The 20,329-nt window shown below is 36.3% G+C and overlaps 2 protein-coding genes across 4 annotated transcripts; one reads left to right on the forward strand and one right to left on the reverse strand.

Moving 5' to 3' along the window:
• Positions 1 to 5,250, forward strand: LOC102592724 (uncharacterized). Its single transcript, XM_006339501.2, has 5 exons — positions 1 to 1,410; positions 2,207 to 2,265; positions 3,472 to 3,600; positions 4,120 to 4,255; positions 4,680 to 5,250. Exons 1-5 carry the CDS (start codon positions 706 to 708, stop codon positions 4,968 to 4,970), a joined length of 1,320 nt encoding a protein of 439 aa, XP_006339563.1. The 5' UTR covers positions 1 to 705; the 3' UTR covers positions 4,971 to 5,250.
• Positions 5,251 to 5,577: 327 nt separating this feature from the next.
• LOC102593066 (beta-amylase 7) lies at positions 5,578 to 14,618 on the reverse strand. Of its 3 annotated transcripts, none has more exons than XM_006339504.2 (11): positions 14,160 to 14,618; positions 12,835 to 13,301; positions 12,339 to 12,623; positions 12,002 to 12,079; positions 11,565 to 11,768; positions 11,144 to 11,338; positions 9,370 to 9,534; positions 8,802 to 9,062; positions 6,949 to 7,167; positions 6,582 to 6,801; positions 5,578 to 6,100 (listed from the first exon to the last, which is right to left on the reverse strand). In XM_006339504.2, the coding sequence occupies exons 2-11, from the start codon at positions 13,264 to 13,266 to the stop codon at positions 6,072 to 6,074; spliced, it is 2,088 nt and encodes a 695-aa protein (XP_006339566.1). In that variant the 5' UTR covers positions 13,267 to 13,301; positions 14,160 to 14,618; the 3' UTR covers positions 5,578 to 6,071. The 3 variants fall into 3 exon arrangements, with proteins under 3 accessions (XP_006339566.1, XP_006339565.1, XP_006339564.1); XM_006339503.2 differs by having other exon boundaries at positions 12,835 to 13,426; positions 14,160 to 14,617; XM_006339502.2 differs by having other exon boundaries at positions 12,835 to 13,444; positions 14,160 to 14,617.
• Between the last annotated feature and the right edge of the window lie 5,711 nt (positions 14,619 to 20,329).

Consider the following 20,329-nt stretch of genomic DNA (forward strand, 5'->3'; position numbering starts at 1 on the left):
ACCTTATTTCCTTTTTGTTCTTTCTTTTTTTTGCCTTATCACACTTCAAAGGAAACTTCTACCAACCTGAGAGAATTTATACAAACTGTTTTCTCCACACAAATCACAACGAAGCAGAGGCCATCAACCATCATCATATGTCATCTTTCTTGCAAAAACCATTAAAAAAAGTACTAGTATTAGTTGTAATTAAACAGTATCATTAGAGAAAGGATCTTGGCATAATCCCAATATATTCTTTCACTCAATTGTAAGGGACCCCACAAAAAAACGGTGTCTTTGACGAGTAGTTGCAGGTGTGTTACTGCTTTTTCTCCCATTATTCCCTTCAATTTTCAGTGATTTCTCCCTTTTCATGTTTTAAAAGCAACCCCCTTTTCTCCCTTTTTTTCAAGTTCCATTCTTGAAGTCTGTATTGATGATTACAGCTGTTGTTTGCTCAGTTGTTGTAGTTGTTAATTTAATGCCCTCTTTCTCTTATTTTGCTAATAAAGATCCAATCTTTATTACCGAGTTAGCTCAACTGCTTAACAAAACCTTGATATCTGCTCTAGACAGAGAATATTGGTACCCCATTATTTGAACTTCAGCAATATTGTTGCCTGATTGAGATATGACCCATTTGTTGAATCGATTTTGTCTTTCGTTTTCTTGAAAATAATTGTCATTCTTGAATTGGTAGAAGATGACTGTTTGGTAGAGCCAATGTCAGTTGCCTGTTGTGTTCCAGTTGTTGAATGTGTATACTGCTTAGGTTGTGTACGTTGGGTGTGGAAGAAGTTCCTTTATACTGCTGGCCGTGAAAGTGAGAATTGGGGACTTGCAATTGCCAGTGAGTTTGAGCCTGTGCCAAGGTTCTGTCGATATATTATGGCGGTATATGAGGATGATATTAGAAATCCCATATCGACTCCACCTGGTGGATATGGCATTGATCCAGATTGGGTTATTGTAAAAAAAAGTCATGAAGATACTCAAGGGAAGGTGTCTCCTTATTTGATTTATGTTGATCATCAGAATACTGATATAGTTGTAGCAATTAGGGGTCTTAATATGGCAAAGGATAGTGATTTTTTGGTCCTACTTGATGATAAACTTGGGCAAGCAGAATTTGATGGGGGGTATGTTCATAATGGTCTACTGAAGGCAGCTGAATGGGTTTGGGAAGCTGAATCACAACTTTTAAGGGAATTGGTGGAGAGGTATCCAGATTATACCTTGACATTTGCTGGGCATTCTTTAGGGGCAGGGGTGGTAACGCTGTTGACGATGTTGACTGTGAAGAACAGAGAAAAGTTGGGGCTCTTAGACAGAAAAAGGATCAGGTGCTTTGCGATTGCTCCTACAAGATGTGTCTCGCTGAATTTGGCTGTGAGATATGCGGACATCATAAACTCTGTTGTACTTCAGGTAAGCATGCAGGTTCTCTTTGTTGTCTGATACACATCTTCTTTGATTTGACTTGTACTATTGGACTTATCTTAACAAAAAGGCCAACCAGATATGCAAGGTCGATGATGTTTTTCTTTTTTTGATATGAGACTATGTAATCATTCTACCAAAGAACGTTCCATAAGGGAAGTTCTTTTTTCTTTACTTAAATTTGATATCTTTTGGAATTATGCTTCATATTTGAAGTGCAATGTTAAATAGCTTGATCGTATTGCATGGTGTGAATGTATCTGTCGTATTGAGGTAGTTTAACGTCACATAAGTTGTTTCTCTTCAGACAGAAGTAACACGAGAAGCATTTATAAGTTGTTTCTCTTCAGACAGATGTAACACGAAAAGCATTTGAATGGTGCTTATATTTTAGTAAGTAGTGTGTCTTATCCTTGCTGTTGTGGGATGAACTGACACTTATATTTTTGAGCAGATAGTTGTTCCCTGCAATTAGTGAATCAAATGTTGTTAGTTTGAAGGAATTGAACTGTTATTGGGAAGCAAAATCTATGGATTGCATGTAGATCTACACTTACACAAACATATGAAGGAAGGTAGACATTACATTCTGTTTTTGTGAAGCAATTCCTACTAGAAAGGTAGGTCTAATTCACAATTTAGGAAGATACCTATTTTAATAAACGATAAGGTCTAATATCTCGTGTATATTTCTTTTCTTGTTGGATGCTCTATGCCCAAGATATACCTGTTTGTCTAGAATTTATTGTCACATTTTGACTCATCTTTGCCATGGACCAATCAGGATGATTTCTTACCTCGGACCACTGTAGCACTGGAACATGCTTTCAAGTCACTTCTCTGGTAAAAGATTGCAGGTCTTCTCTTCTTTTAGCATGACCTTTGATGTCTATGTTGTATGTGATTTTAAAGTAAATATGTGGAATCAAAATACAACAGTTACATTGAGTAATTAATAGCTTAGTTCAAGTGCCATAGACCAAATCGGATATGTAATTACTAGAATAATTGTTGGAGACTCAAATGATGGATAGCCCCCTCGTCTACTAACATTCCATTTTTACATTATTTAAATTAGAAAACAAAGATTCAAGTTTGAATATTACCAAAACAAGAAGGGAGCTATGTCTAAGTTAAACTTCGAGATGAAAGTCTTCTTTCCTTTCTTGACGGTGAAGTAAGACCAAGCTCATAAAAAAGGGTCAAACTTCTTTGTTTCTTGGTCAGGTGAATAAATTTACGAGATTCTTTGTTTTTGATTGTTTATAAAAAAAAATGGATATATCTCAACCAATACATGATTTCACAGACACGTGAAATCATAGGCGATAAATTAGCTGGAAGAAATGAGAATAAAGGTATCATTTCCAAATTTTGCCTAGACAAGTCCTGAGAGCCGCTTTTGCTAAAACTCGAGCAGTTTCTTGAAAACTCGCTTTAGATATGAAACTTTGAATATTGAAAGATAATATACAAATTCAATTTTCCGATCTTATAATGCGGCTCTGTCCATTGCTCGTTATCTTTTTGGTGTCACTGTCACCTATTCACCTTTTATTGGATATGGGGAAACCCGCACCATAAGTTTTGATTGCCCAGCTGCTCGAACCCCCAAGCTCTTGATTGGAGGTGAAGGTCCTTTGCAGTATCACTTTGTGATCACAAAATGGAGAAAATCTAAAGATTGAATGCAGAACTTCTTAGCATGATAGAATCAATGACAGTCCAAGACAAAAGCTTTGCTTACTCACAGCAAAATAAGAATTTCTTGCCAATCTGATGTTTGCCACTTGTACAAACAGGCATTTCCTAGTAAATCAAATATACTTCCTTTACTATAGGAAGCCCAAAATTTCTTGTTAGCTTATAGTGGGAAGCTTAATGAATGGAATTATTATCACTGTTAGGAAGAATGAGTAATACCACATCTGTTTTCTTCATTTTTTGATACTTGAATATTTGGTTCATCATTGTATCAGGTCATACGTTCATGATACCAAGAGACTAGTATGACAGACCCATAAGCTGACAAGTGTTGTTTTTCTATAGTTTCCCATGCTTGATGTGCATAATGTGCCTAAAGGATACATTCACCATGGAGGAGAAGATGTTAAAAGATCCAAGACGCCTTTATGCTCCAGGTCGTCTTTATCATATTATTGTCAGGAAGCCCTTCAGGTATATGAAATTCCATTTCCACTTACAGATTCGTAAAATAAAATGGTAAAACTTTGGCAGGATTTCATGTGTTAGCTTTTCACTAGTATACATTAGAATTTTGGTACCATTTAAGGACCTAGCTTGGCTACAAAATTTTTACTTGGTGGAGACAAGTTGAAGAGCAATAACTAGCAGTCCGCAGGGAGGGGTTCTTCTCTCTGAAGGGCATTGGTCTTTACAGTGTTAATGCTTTTTGCTGGTTGGTTTCATTATCATGAAGTGGCGCCAAAATTCCTTCCCTTTAATTACTTGTGTACATTTGTTTTCTCAAATACAGCTGTTTCAATAACTAAGCCTTAATCCCAACTAGCTTCCTGTAGTATGCTATGAAAAGAGAAAGAGATCTTATTACCCAACTTCTTTTTTACCATTTCGAAGCAATGATTTTGGGTGCATAAATGCAAGTCTTTGAACCTTTTTACCAGGAATGTGCTGATGCATAAACTTTTTCTTCTCTTCTCTTTGCCGCTGCTGCAGCTCTGCTAATATTAAACCCATTGTGAGGACTGCTATACCTGTTGATGGACGGTTTGAGCACATAGTTCTTTCATGCAACATGACATCTGATCATGGCATTCTTCGGATACTGACAGAATCACAAAGAACAATTGATGTAAGTTCTCCACAGCTCCATTCTTTAGTAGGATCTTGCTGTTGGTGCAAAGTTAAAAAATGCTTAAGATTTTTTGGCTTCAGGAAATTTGATTTGTTAGAGGACCTTGTTAGGAAAAATACATTGGTAAAATCAGTTTTCAGAAAGTGGATCCTTGTGCATTTAGATTTTTTTGGTTTAGAAATCATGGCGTGGACTCAGAGTCGTTGTTGTGGTAGATGTCTTGGTAAATGCATAAGAAATTTGATGTGTAAATATAGCTTTATTAGCCTGAGGAGGAATCTCTGCGTACAGCATCTGAAAAACAAATTCTTGTCCCGTCAGATTTGTTTAAATATGAGAAACTTTTTTGGAAAATGATTAGTTAAAGCTAACATTCATACTGTGTTATTCATGAAATTGTTTCCATTTTCTTTATACACAGTTGATGTTGGAGAAGCATCAGAGTACAGATTCTATGAATATCCCCGAGCAGCAGAGAATGGATAGACGGGACTCTCTCGCTAAGGAGCACATGGAGGAACACAAGGCTGCTTTGCAAAGGGCAGTAGCACTGGATGTGCCCCAAGCATATTCTCCTTCTGCATATGGAACTTTCCGCAACATAGAGGAAGGACCGGATTTTGGAAAACCGGGGGAGTCCTCTCTCACCATTTCCCAAAAAAGGAGAGAAAGCTGGGATGAGTTAGCAGGGCGTCTTTTTTTAGACAGATGAGTGAGGGTGAACTGGGTTGAAGAAGTCATATATTGGTCAGTGTCATACTCATTTTTTTTTTCTTTAGGGTGTCTTGGAATATATTAATGCCCCTGTATAGGTTAGTAGGATGGCTTTTAGTAGAGAACAGGCAAAAAAGTTTCTTGTTAGTTCACTAGTTGGCATAATTACTAAAGGATAGCATGTTCCCTGATCACATCAGTTATTAGCTCAGAGGGACAAAATTTTGGGTGCCCAAACATTCAGTTACAGTAATATAAATGAATGGAAGTTCAGGTCTCGCCGTCTCGATTACACAGTTGACAGATATTAGTAATTGTTCCTTTTCATCTGGTGTACTTTCACCAGGTAGTTGGTGTTAGCATATTGTCTTGGAACACAGTTTGCTGGATAATATTTAAACTTTTAATTGTCAATTCACCTTGAAAGTAATAGCACACCTATCAGGTTAACAAAAAGGCTACTGATTAAATCTATAGATGCCAATGGTAAGAGATGCTGGCCAACATTCAGGCCCTAATTGCCAATTCATCTTGAAAATAACTTGCCACTGCATGATGATTATTGGTACTCACTTCCTTTCTGCTATTTGTTTTAGACATGCAAATTGACAGTAAAATTGCATTACATATTTTGCAGTTCCAAAGATTATTGAGCTGAATATATGCTTATTTAAAGGCACATGTAACATAATTCCTACACCTTGCAATCGGATTGAATAATCTATATGACAAGTACATCACTGTTTTAAGATCCAGTTTCTTCATTACTTCTTGCTAGTAATCCATCCTTTCAGCAACTTAAAAGCTAGTTTTGCTTTCTACAAGACGGTATGTGATCATCTTCAACACGAATAAGATATCTTAGGTCACGTTGCGCTACAACACTGACCAGAAGATACACAGATAGCACTGCGGCTTCATCATTTTTCCTTCAGAGGATACACTGTACTAAAGAAATATAACCCCACATGTGCACAAGCTGAAGATTGCCTGCTCTCCTGAATTAGACTTGCATTATACTATAAAAATAAATATAATCCTGCTTTCCCAAAGGAAGATGAAACTTATGCACATTTTGAAGATTGCTTGCTCTCCCAAACTACGATGGGAACTCAAGGACTGCTTCCCCTGCAAAACAGACAAGAACCAACCACAAAGTCACCATAATTGTCTCTATGAGATGATCTTGAGGATGATGGGTCAATAAAAAGCTAGCTGAATAATGACCTTCATTAAGACGCAATTTATTTGCACTAACTGAGATAAATAACATGCTTTATAATGAATTTATTTACTGGAAGAATCTTAGACGATGAAGGCAATGAGCTGACTTATCAATATGATGTCCATCAGCCATGATTTCAACTAGCATCTCCCCCGGTTAACTAGTTATCAATTATCATCTTGCAAGACAACACTAGTGATGTGATGAATATTCACAATAGCACTGATCCTAAGTCCAATTCATATTGATATTAAAGTTTTGTAGACATGTTTTGGACCCTCGAATATTGATCCAACTAATTCTACCCAATTTAATCGCAAACTAGTCTACCACAAATCTAACCAAATAATTGATTGAAGAGTTAAAAGACTTCAAATCCTTTACCATGCATTCGCTTAACAAATCGTTCAAATTCCATGTAGTTCTGTCCGTCCATGAGAAGGGGACTGAGCCTAAGGTAGGTAAAAGCAAAAATATGTTTCCCATCCGGATCATTCAGCGGTTTCGCTTTTTCCAGTAAACAATTGTAGCCTCCTCTATCATGACACAGAAGTGCATTTTCACTGCAAACTGGCAGAGAAACATCCCAAGCCGCATTCAGCACCTGTTATGAGATGTTCAAAGGCAAAATAACTTCAGATGCAGTTAACATAATGGTTCGACTATGCAAGTAGGGATAGGAAATTGTCTATTTAGTAGACATTTATCCTTCAGCAGAGGTGAAACTCAAGCTTTAGTGCTCGAAGCTTACTTGCCAGGCTAATCCTTCAGGATCACCTAGAGCCTCACAGAAGTCCACTGCCTCCTCTAACATCCTCATTTCAGCACACTTGAAGTTCAATGCAGCTCCATGCTTCTTCAGCATTGCAGCAATTGCAACATAACCATCTCGATTGCTAGGGTTATAAAAACCAGCTGTTAATTCAGCAGCATGGCTAGCTGTCTTATACCACCAATGAATTCCTGATAGCTGCTTAGATTTAAAATATGGTAGAAATTGGATCAACTATACCTAAAATAAAAAAACCCTCTTTGCTTCTTGCAAACTTCAAATAAAAGACAAAGCAAGGATAATCTACTTTCCATTTCAAGTGCATGAATTTCAACAAAATGGGTAGTTTGCAAGAAAACCTGAATGATTACATTTAACAAAAACAGATTTGTGAGACCTAGAACACGAAACAGTATCGGAAAGTCAGCCAATAGAACCTCCAGAAAGAAAAAAAAAACATACTTACAACAGTTCTCTTTTATGGAATTTTTTTCTGAGTGTTTGGATTTGAATTTGAGATTATTATTTTTTGGAGAGTTAATGTTGGGCTTGTCATCTGCAAGAATACCATTAAAGCTCTAAACTATTTTTAAGGAAAACAACTCTTCTGAGTGTATGGGTTTGAATCTGAGAAAATTGGTATTGTTTTTTTATTTTAGCAGATATGAGTTGGGCTTGTCATTTGGGAAAATATCCATAAAGCTATAAACTAGTTTTTAAGGTTTTCACTTTTTCATAACAGACTAATCCTATTTTGTGCAGCAATCATTTTGTTCTCCACTATGGCCTTGGAAACGGAAGTGCAGAACTAGTCTGGATTTGCGACCAACATTTGTTCCTTAAATGTTTTGGTCAGTCTGAGACTACAGCTGTGCATACGGAAAACCCTAAAGTCATTAATGGCTTTTGGACCAGTGTATTAATCAACTATGCCTCAATTCCGAACTAGCTGGATCAGCTATATAAATTTTCCATATTCGTCAATCTGATCATAGGCGGAACCTTCAAAGTGTAAAGCTGTAAACTTTACACTCCGAAGTCCAGGAGGTAGAATCAGGTCTTGGAATTCTTTAATCACCTAGAAGTAGTTGTTCATATCATCATTTTAAGGATAAGCTATATGGAAACCCTGCTTGGTAAATAATGCAAGTTATTTTGCAATGGCTTGGTGGATTGCCACCCCTGAGTCATTTCTCAGTTCTAACTACCAAGTTGCTCTCCATAGGCAAAGGTTACCAAGGTTGGGCAAGAGGACAGATGGAGAGAATAAATAAGGTCCCAGCAATGTGAACATGACAGAACAGAAGTTGGTTACTCCTCCTTTTCAGTTTTCAAGGCTAAATTGCCTCTAATAGTACATTGTTAGTTCAACTTGACTGCTGGCTGTTCCACTATAATTTGGTTAGGAAACATCGTTTTTCATTCTTTTCTTATGAGGTCATGTACATCTGTCCCTTGATTCAAGCTTCTTGAAATTTGTTAAGAAAAGAACGTCAACGCAAACGAAACAGTTCTCTGATGTGCGTAAGGACAGTTACAGGAAAGCTCAAAACACGTTATGAACAGTCCCTGTTTATTTAAATCAGCGTAAGGATAATTTTTTGGATAAAGAAAATAAGAAGTAAATGGTATACAAATGAAGTGAGATTTCACTGGGTATGTTGTTATTGGTATAAAAATGAAAATAAAAGGAAATCACTTATAGACAGAAGAAAAGGAATTGTTGTCATATTATAGCAACAGTCAAAATTGCCATTGTATTTTGTAGTGAGAAGAATATAGCAACTGGTAATGTATCATAAATTAAAATCATTTCCTTAAAGATGACTAACCTTTGCAGCAATGCATGTCCCATCAAAAGCTAACTTGGCCAAAGAAAGCACGCGATCTGCATGGTCAATCATAACTTGAGAGTACCAATTCAGGAAAAACCTACCATAATACCCATCATAGTCACCCCCGTCACAAAAAAATCCAGTCTCTTGTGGCCGTGAATTGTAAGAACCAGCATTATCGGGTCCTCGTGCCCAGAATGAGTGTCCTCTTGCTTCAGCCGCCTTCCGCAGGTTTTTCAGCAGATACTGGTCATAACACTATGGGAGACAAGAGTCAATTGTCAAAAAAAAAAACTATGGGAGACAAGAAAGTCATATTGATGCCATAAATGGTCACACACATGTGACTATAATACATCTTTGGCTCTACTTTTTGACAGAGACCCTAATATAGTGTAATCACTTAGACAAACCTTGGCTTTTCAAGTCTGACCTCAGACAGGAATATAGTGACGTATAAACAGAGAAAGATTTGACAAATCAAATTCTTTTGCATACCATTCATACAAATCTAAGATATGTCAACTACTAACCACAACTTCAAAGAGAATTAAAAAGAAATTACCTGGAATTCACCAACTCCAGGATACCTCCAGCCATGCTTTACAGGATTAGAGGGATATCTTAGCTCCCCACATGGTCCTAGTCCAACTTCAACCATGGAAATAATACCATCCTCAAAGAACTCATCAAATTCCACTCGAAAGCTTCTCATATAATCAAAGTAGACCTACATTAGTCAAAAAGATAAATATCTAGGTAAGATATCACTATTATCTTTTTTTACGAGTATCTGTGTATGACAAAATCTTTGACAAAGGTAGTCACATAAAGAAGAAAATTGGATTTCTGTGAATTGTAAAACCTCTTACAAGCAAAATTAATATGATGAGTACAGCCAGTGTTGTGAAAGGCGCTCGCCTTATCGCCTTTGGCGAGAGGCGAGGCCTTGTCGCCTATTACTAGCAAGGCGAGGCGATCTCGCAAAGGCGGGTGGTTAAAAGGCAATATTAGGGTTTATTTGCACAAAGCCACAAACCGTAACTTTCTTCTCCAAAGTTCAGACTTCAAGTATGCCTTCTATGTTCTTCTTCTCTCTTCTTCTTCTTTCTCCTCTGCTTCGCGACAGTCAGCACTTTTTTCTTTTTGTTCTTCTTTCTTCTTCTGCTCTTCTTTCGCGACTCTTAACCGGTATGCCACTGTGCACAGCTTCTCATTCCTCTGTTTTCTATTTTCTGCAGTCTGCCCTTTTTAAAAAAAAGAATCTAGTCCTTCTATTTTTATTTCTGCCTAATTCAATTTAGTTATATACTAATTAATATAGTAATTATTTGCCCAGAATCAACAATTTCAATGGCATCTAATTAATATGAATTATTGAGTCATTCAAGTTCTAGACTTTAGTATCTACTTTTAGTTTTTGAATTGAAATATTTGCTCATATGTTATTGCTATTGAAATTTTGGTTATTTATATATGCAATTAAATATTTTAAGTTTTTGAAATTAATTGGCGCATCACTTGAGGAAGACCCTTGTCGCCTTTCCAATACACAGAGTACAGCACGAAAAGCAAATATTCTATAAACAAAAATACCACCATTTCAACTGCTGTGATTTTTATTTTTCTTGAGTAACTCCTTGACAATTTAGCAACAGTAACTCCCAATCAATTATTGCTGCTAAGCATAACATATACTGAGAACAATAGAGAATCTCCAAAATATACAAGTTAAAATGGCAAAAACACATTGGGCGATCACTTAACCCATGTTAGATACCTGTTAATTACAATCACTAATTTTTTTTAATAATGGTATAGAATCATTACAACCACTAATTATACACAACTCTGAATCTTTTTTTTGCTAGATAACAAAATTGCCATCACTTTTTTTCAACCCCTTCTTAGGATCTCCCCCACTTTGCTCCCTTGGTGACTCGAACCCACAACCTCAAAGTTTGAGGTGGAGGATGTTTACCACTTGAGCAACCCTCTCTGTCCAAAATTGTCATTACTTACCCAAAAAAAACTACGTATTGTGCTAGCGTTAGTGGTCAGTAAGGCTTTCAACATGAAAAATATATCAACTACTCAGAATATTTCACTTCTCTAGCACATTTGATCGTCTGCGAACTTGGAAGTTTTTGTGGTCAATAAAGGTTATTTTTCTTCTTCAACCCCATCCTCGATCCAAAAAGAAGAAAGAAAGATGGGAAATGATCTCTAACCTCAAAATAACTAGAAGACATTCACTACACAAATATTCCTGTTATCATTACAGCACTAGGTCATAATCATAAGAGCACATGCAGTCTGACCGAGGTCACATAACATACCTCTACAGCGGTGCGGCTTCTCAAAACTCGTTCTTTGTCTATTCCCCATGAGAGACATTCAGGGTTCCGTCGTCCTGCTCTGTCTGTAAAATATATATCAGGATTGCTTCGACCGATTTCGGATACCCAGTGAGGCAGTGGAATGCAAACATCATCACCAATGTTACCTCCACATTCGTGGAAAGACATCACAACCTGATTCCAGTTAAAACCTCAAAACATTGCAATCTAAATTGATGCAATAACTATAGTGACAATCACAAGTCCCAAATGAACATTTTGTTTACGAATTAAGTACTTATCTTTAACAGTTGATAGTGAAAAAACCATCCTATTTCCCCATTATTGCATTCATTCACATAAAAGAATTAGATGAAGTGGAAGAAAAATGGAGTCACAACAAAACGCATGTCAATCTCACCTTTATTTTGAGTTTATGCTCCCTCACAACTTGAAAAAGCCTTTTATATCCATTCCAGTTATAATCCTGTGGAGCATTTGCCTCTACTATGCCCCACCAGCAATCCACCATCACACCATCGACATTTATTGATTTTAGCACTCTCAACTGCTTCACTAGACCATCCGCATCAACAAGCTCAGACTTCATATTAATAACTCCTAACTGCCAATATAACAACATGCAAAAAAGTATCAGGTTATCCACATATGACTTGCAGAAAGCTGTAAAACAACAGCCCTTGACTTCTAAAGTTTTAATAAGAATGGAAGTAGATTGAAGACACAAATTCCATGTCAAAAGGATCCAGTTGCTAGGGAAATGGAGAAAAGATACCGGAGATTGAGAAATGGGAAGAACAAGGAAGAATTAACAAGGTCTAAGTTCAGAAGCCTCACAGGTAGCATAACATAAACAGGAATGTAGGGTGTCCCAGCAAAATCACGCTCCTGTAGTTTTGTGTGCATGTCAACAACCTAACAAAGTATTTCAGAAACAATAACATTATCAAATGCTCTTACAGGTCCATTGAAACAGCAAAACTACGGTTTCAAAAGGTATTCAATCAAAAATGTCAACTTCACACATATGATACACCATATATACAGGATTATAAAAGTATTTTTTTTCTTGCTTTGACACTTCAACAGATTTACACACAAATGAATTGGCAAAGTGAAAATGTGTTCGTACTAATTTACATGTTTTACAACAGATTGAAGCTACCCATTTCACCTGCTTGTCGATTGAATCTACAGACCCTACAAGAAATGGGTCATTTTGTGTGTCTAGTCCATCTGCCACCATGGCTGAAGTATGTGATCGCGCAGTGGATGATGAATCATAAGGGGATGAAGTAGGTACAAAAACACTTTTCATTTGACAGGCACTCTGATCGTCTGTGTTCTGAAACCCGGAAGGCACATCTTTCAACGAACCAGGTGGAGTATGTTGTGTAGGTATATGTGAAGATGATGAAGTCACCATTGTGGTGGGTGTTCCACCAGCAGTACCTGTGCCCTGTAGATATTTGAAAAACAACACCACAATTGGGTTTTCTCAAGATCTACTAGAAACAAAACAAGATTGATGCATAAGTATCAGTAGACAAAAATCCTCCAAATCGATGATCTTTCATCTTGCCTCACTTAAAAAAGGTGAGACTATATGTGAACTTTGTTTTCAGGAAAAAAAGACAAGAACATTGCTTAAAATGGTGGAGGAGAGTTACCTGTGGTTGTGATCTTGAGGGAAAGGTGGTTCCATCTGGAAGAACAACCCAACCTGCTTCCCTTGCCAAAGCAGCAATTACATCATTGATATCGGCCCTAACTCTAAGGTTATAGTTCCCATGCCTTCGGAGTCCAGCCAAGATCTTTGCAGTAATAGCTCTTCGCTGTCGCTCCCTAAGCTTTGTTCTTTCCTTCTCTTCTAATGGCCTACATCTACGGGATCCCCCTGGGGTTGGTTGCTCGTGATATTGCTGATGGTGTTGAAACCTATTACTGCTGCTAGATCCATGTACCCCATCAAAACCTGCTATTGCATGCATGGCAGCATTCTTCTCTTCATCGTCCTCATCCTCATCATCTTCTTCTTTCACATCCATTCCCATCTCTTCGTCATCTTCGTTTGTATCATATCTCTGCATCTCTGATGCCATTCCAGCTTTCTACCACTTCTTTTACTCGAGTTTTACTACATTTCAAACCTCAGATATAGATGACATTGCCTACACTTATCATGCTTCAGCATAATAATTGGACTAAAGTATTCCAGAAGACATTTTTGATATGATTACTGAAGTTTGGTTCTTCAGCTCCCTGATTTCAACAAAAGAACTTCAAAAGCAAAATATCAATATGTTTAGATCACAAAAGGCATTTCAAAGAAGACATGAAGAATGGAGCCATTACTTAAGGTATTGGCCATTTAACTAGAAAAATCTTAACACCAATAGCCAACTTATAACAAATAGGAATCTTACTCTTCCAAATTGCAAGTCAATATGCGTAAAGTTTTACATTTTATAAACAACCATATCACAATATTTACACCATGAGATTAGCTAACAACCAAATGCAGATAGTCTAGAATAAGCTTGAACAAGTTTCTTTGGAAAGCGGTAAGTAACTTATAGATACTGTAAAAATACACTACTGGGTGTGAAACTTAAATGCCATGCACAAAATGAAAGAAAATGCAGTAGTCTTCCCAAATCCATCTAGAAGCTACCAACAATCCATCTACTTCGACTATCTGAGCTAACAAACAAAGCATGATTTTTGGCACCGTCTAATAAAGACATCAATTTTGCTTATATTACCACCTTATTTTCAATCTGGCTACATCCCAATCCAATTCCAATTCAGTTGAGCTTGGCTACAGGATTCATCTATTTCCATTCTGCTCAATTCAGGTCCATTAATATATATTTTTTCAACAAAGGTACATTTATATGACCACTCCTGTTTGTTTGGTCATCTAGAAAAAATCATCCTTTAGATCGTTTTCAACAAAAAATTCACATAAAAAAAAAAGACGTAGATGACTTACACCGGTCTCGTCTGGCATCTAGTTGTTGTAAGACATGCACCGAAGCCGACGATTATCGCTGAGTAACCAGATTCATATCTATACAAGAATAAATATTCCGGCGAATTGGCCGGAGCAGAGTGAAGGAAGGATATTTCCTACAGAAAGAACCAGAAGGAGAGGAGAGGAGATTTATGTGTTCCGGAAGGTTTTCCGGCGAAGATCCGGCGGAGGAGGGAGAGATCGAGGGTGGTAGACGGCGAGCATGCGAAGGCTAGGTTTCTCACGCGTGTGAAGGAAGCCAAGCGTGTCTAAGCATATGCTTGGCACGGATGAAGTGCTTTGTGACCTTATCTTCGAAGCGTGCGATTCACACGTTCTGCACGTGCCAAAATAAGCAAAGTATTGAACTTGCATAAGAGATGGGTAGAATTTGTAACTACATATTTTAATTAGATTTTAGTGTGAAATATCTATTGTTAGCTTATATAACTTGAATACAATTTAAGAAACATTTGACAACTTTGTTATAGCCCATATACCATTTGCTTTTTCACCTGATAATATAGGATTTCCGTAGAGTTTGAATGTCTTTTTTTAAAATAAAGTATTAGTTTAAGAGGACTTTATGTATTCTCTCTGTTTTTTATAATATTATGTGTACATAGAATTTGTTTACTCTGTGTATAAACTACATTGTATATATTTTTGTTATTTGTATATCAATATTGATATTTAAGACCACGAAAGGATGTGGTGAGTGAATGCGGCTATTCCTCTCTTAACTAGATGTCTCGGGTTTGAGTCCTGGTATGAAAAAATTCTTGATAGAGAGCTTTTTTTCCGAATGGGATCCTATGCCATGCTATAACTTATATATATGATTGTATGTATCCATCTTTTGTATAACAATTCATATACAAATTGGTATATAAGATTTTTTTTTCCTGCAATTTGAGTCTGTTGAATACGTCATGTATATGAATATCTGTGTGTTTCAATAGATTAAACTATAGATTATCATATGTATCAAAATCGGAAGGTATATACAATAGGAGTGTTAAAATTCAACAACAACAAAACTAAAAATATGTACATTCTGTTGGGAATAAACTCGCCACAAGAATAATATTTGCTGTAATAAAAGCAATATAAGTGGAACACAACAATACGGTTAACCAACAAGGAATAAAAGAGCAATAATGACACCAAGATTTTACATGGAAACCCTCCTAAATAAGGAAAAAACCACGGTCCGAGAGGGGCAACAAATATCACTATAGTAAGGATTTTACAGATGTAGGTTTGAGTAAAAACTTCAAACACCACTACACACTCAAAAAAAATAACTCTTTTTTGATTTTCCCACCTCACTACAATATCGCTCACACTCTCTATTTTTCCTCACGGACTATTTCCTTATGTGATGCATCACTCTTCTTTTCTCTCTCTTTTTGGAGTATTTGAGAATGAAGAATAACCCTCATTTTTTTCGAGGAAAAATGCTATAGAAGAAAAATATTGTTTTCCTTCTTCACAGGTTACCAACATTTGACTTTAAGGAAAGCTGAAAAAATCAACCAAGTAAATTGGTGCGCACACACACACATATATATAAATATATATATATTCAATTTCTTTCAAATCTTGCCAACCTTTGAACTTGTGAGATTTATTAAAATTTGGCACATGAAGATAGACCCCCACAATCTCCCCCTCCAAACGTATTCACTTGAAGGAGGTAACTTTAAGTTTCTAGCTTGAGTGCATGTCGACAAGTTCTTTGCATAGCTCGAACTTGTCTCTTGATATCACCTTGGTCAACATATCTTAAGGGTTTTCACTAGTAGGGATCTTCATGACCTGCATAGATCTGTCATGTATCTTTTTCCGAATCTAATGATATCTCACATCGATATGATTTGTCCCTGCATGATACATGGTGTTCTTGCTCAAGTATATTTCACTTTGAATGTCACAATAGATGACATACTGCTTTCGATGCAATCCAAGTTCTTGAAGAAATCATTTCAGCCATATCATTTCTTTGCCAACTTAAGTAGCTGAGATATATTCTGCTTTAGTTGTAGAGAGTGTGACACACTTCTGCAACTTCGACTGTCATGATATAGCTCCACCTAAAAAGGTAAACACATATCCGGTAGTGGATATTCTATTATCAAGGTCACCTGCCATATCAACATCTGTATAGCCTTTCAAGATTGGATCAGATCCTTAAAAATATAAGCAGTTTCTTGTGGTACCTCTTACGTACCTGAGTATCCACTTAATTGTCTCCCAGTGTTCTTTCCAGGATTTTCAAGGAATCTTCTGACAACACCAACTGCATGAACAATGTCAAGTCTTGTGTACATCATTGTATACATCAAACTCCCCACTGCTGAAGAATAATGAACTTTGGTTATTCCCCTTTTCTCATCTTTTGTAGTAGTACATATTCGTTTTCTCAACTTTAGATGACCATCAAGAGGCGTGCTAACAATTTTAGCACTTTTCATGTTAGCGCATTTTATACATGTTCAACGTACTTCTTTAGAGATAGCTACAACTTTCTTTTGTTCGTGCTCGAACAATCTTCATCCCTAGAATTTGTTGTGTCGACCTAAGTCCTTCATATCAAATGACTTGGATAAATCTCTCTTCAGCTTAGCAATCAACTTTATGTCTTGTCCTACAATTAACATGTCATCCACATACAACAACAAAATAATAAAATTATTGTTAGTGAAGTATACACATGAATCAGAATAGGTCTCTGTGTAAGTTTGGCTTTTCAGGAAAGAGTCAAACTTTTTGTATCACTGCTTTGGTGCCTTTTTCAACCCATAAATACTCTTATTCAATTTGCACACATGTGTTTCCTTACAAATACTACAAATCCCTTTGATTTCTCCATATAAATCTTATTTTTCCAAATCTCCGTGAAAGAATGTAGTTTTCACGTCAAATTGCTCCACTTCAAGATTAGGCTAGCTACTAGGCTCAAAATAGTTCGAATAAAAGTAATTTTGACAACAGGTGAAAAGATTTTATCAAAATCAATACCTTTCTTTTGTTTGAAGCCTTTTACAACCAATTGAGTTTCGTACCTGACTAACTTGTCATTTCTATCTTTCTTGAGTTTAAAGACCCACTTGCAGTTAAGCGGTCTTTTGCCTTTTGAAAGTTCAACTAGCTTGTATGTGTCATTTTTCTCTAAAGATTTCATTTCTTCTTGCATGGCTTTCATCCATTGGCTCTTTTCTAGGTGAGACAACATCTCTTTAAGACTTTCTGGATCCCTTTCATCATTGATGAGGACATACTTTGAAGAAGGGTACTTGAATGATTTTACCCTTTGTCTTTCTGATCTCCTCAGAGGTTGAGATTGTTCTTCTTCTTCTTCTTCTCAATAGTCCACTTGCTCAACAATCTCATTAGGTTGTTCTTCATGTTCAACAACTTCATCGATCGTACTTTCTGCACTTATGTGATGGTTATAAGTAAAATGAATGGTAACAAGATTAGGGACTATACCATTCGTTTTATTGGCCTTCTCGAACTGATCATCAGTAGTTCAAACTTAACTTTCTCGAAAGATTATATCTCTGCTTCTGATGACTTTCTTTACAGGATCCCACAATCTGTATTCGAACTTTTTATCTCCATATCTGATGAATATGTAGGGAACTGATTTATCATCTAGCTTGATTCTTTACTCTTTCGGTAGATCTGCAAAAGCTTTGCAACTGAACACCTTTAGATGCTAGTAGGACATCTCCTTGTTGGTCCAAAATCTCTCCAGAATGTCAAACTCCAATTGAACTGACGGACTACGATTGATAAGATAACATGTTATTCGAACTACTTCACTCCAGAGTGACTTAGGCAATTTAGCCATTCTAAGCAGCTTACCACCTTTTTAACAATGATGTGATACATTCTCTATGCTACACCATTGTGTTTAGAGTTGTCAAAATGGACTGGTACAACCCAATCCTAACGGGCTAGAGAGTTAAACGGGTTTGGACGATCTGACCCTTTTAAATTAAAGGCCTATAAAATAACAGTCAACCCAGCCCTTAGCGAGCCACAGGTTGGGACGGGTCGGCCATTCAACTAAAAAATGAACCTTGATTTCTTAGAAATAATATCTAAGAGTATCGAATGTTGATTTATGATGAACACGACATCAATACATACAAAAATTCATTTATTAGAGACATTCAATAGAAGTAACTAATACATACATATAGTTTTGGTACTAAAAGTCAATATTTTTTCTCATTATTCCCCAAATAAAATTCTATCTCTCACTAAGTTTTGTCATACTGATTGTGTTAATTATTTCAAAAAGAAACTTGTTCCTCGTATACTGAAATAATCCACCATTAAAAAAATAACATTATATGATACACATGCTATCATACATCAAGAAAATAATTAAGAAAAAAAGATGATATATATGAAACTATCACAAAAGATGAACTCGATTAGGACAAAATTCAGCTCATTTTTGGAGAAGACATAAATTAGAAAATGATAGATGCTTACATGTATCAATATGGATCTTGAAATTAAACTTCGAATAAGTTTGGAATGATTTGTTGAACTCGAATTTGTATTGTTAAACATTAAAACTTCAAAACTGTAATGCCTAAAATGAAAGAGAAAATCTGCTAAGTTAAGGACAAAAGAGAATATAAAATATTATAAACATATAATAAAAATTATAATGAATCAAAACCCTAGTGAAATAATGGATTTGGGCTAATAAGAAAATTTAGTGGGCTAATGACCCTAAAATGTAAAAGATCAGCAAAGGAGTTAGACTTGATTTTATATTTTACAAATATTTATTGACAAAATATTTACAAATAAAACACTGCTTAGAATATATATATAGTAAATATTTTTAACAATTAATAGCCCACGTGCTGGCCTCTAAGGCTCGTAGGTTGGGCCTACAAGGCTAGCGGTCCAAATGAGGTTGGGCTAAAAAGCCTCGTTCCTAAATGAGTTAAAAAAAATTAGGCCCAACCCCACTTAATTCAAGGGTTGGATTGGACCGACTTAACAGACTAACCCCATTTTGACAACTCTAATTGTGCTGTGGGGTTTCAGAAATTGTCTGTCTTTTCATGTTTGATTCCATGGTCTGAGCAATACTCTTCAAATTCTCTTGAAGTGTACTCACCCCCATTGTAAGTTCAAAGACGTTTTAGCTTTTGACTCATCTCTCTGTCTACCAGAGCATGAATTTTTTGAAATACTTGAAACATCTAATCTTTGGTTTTCAAGATATAAACCTGCAATTTTCATAAAGCATCATCAGTAAAGGCAACGAAGCATTTATTACTGCCCATCGATTCAATCTCCATTGAATCAAAAAAATCAGAATATACCAAATCAAGTATTTTCAATTTTCTTTCGGATGATGTCTGAAATGAGATGCTACGTTGCTTACCAAATAAACAGTAGTTACAAGGTTTTACCTTTGTACCTTTGGCAAAAGAGATGAGTGATTTTTTGGCAAGAATTTGCAATCCTTTCTCGCTCATATGACTTATTCTTTTATGCCACAAATCTGCAGAAATATCTTTGTGAGTCGCATTCAATTCACCTTGACATATTTCTGCATTTATCTTGTACAACGTGCTACGAGTAACTCTTTTTGCAAGCACCAATGCCTCTTTGGTGAGTCTCTGTTTTTTATTTGCAAAATAGTTATTGTATCTATCACGGTCCAAAGCAACTCCCGAGATCAAGTTCATCCGCAAATCAGGTACGTGGTGCACATCTTTCAAAATCAACGTGCATCTGACATTTGTCTTAATGCAAATGTCTCCAATCCCCGCAATCTTTGAGTAACTAGTGTTATCCATTTTCACATTACCAAAATCACCCGCTACAAATTTGGAAAAAAAATCTCTTATCGGTGTAGCATAGTAAGATGCTGCTGTGTCAACCACCCATTCTGACTCTATACCTGCAAGTGCATGCATTCCTCTTCCTCGTTTATGAATAGAACATATTGCTATTATCTTGTACCATGACAATTGTGTTGTCATTTCTAGCCACTATTTTATTCTTTGCTCCTTTTTAGATTCGGACAATCTCTTTTGAAGTGACCTAGTAGATCGAAATTGTAGCAATTTTTTACTTTTGATTTTGATTGGACTTTGAACTTT

This window comes from Solanum tuberosum, unplaced genomic scaffold (genome assembly GCF_000226075.1).
Source record: "Solanum tuberosum cultivar DM 1-3 516 R44 unplaced genomic scaffold, SolTub_3.0 scf00010, whole genome shotgun sequence".
Taxonomy (NCBI): domain Eukaryota; kingdom Viridiplantae; phylum Streptophyta; class Magnoliopsida; order Solanales; family Solanaceae; genus Solanum; species Solanum tuberosum.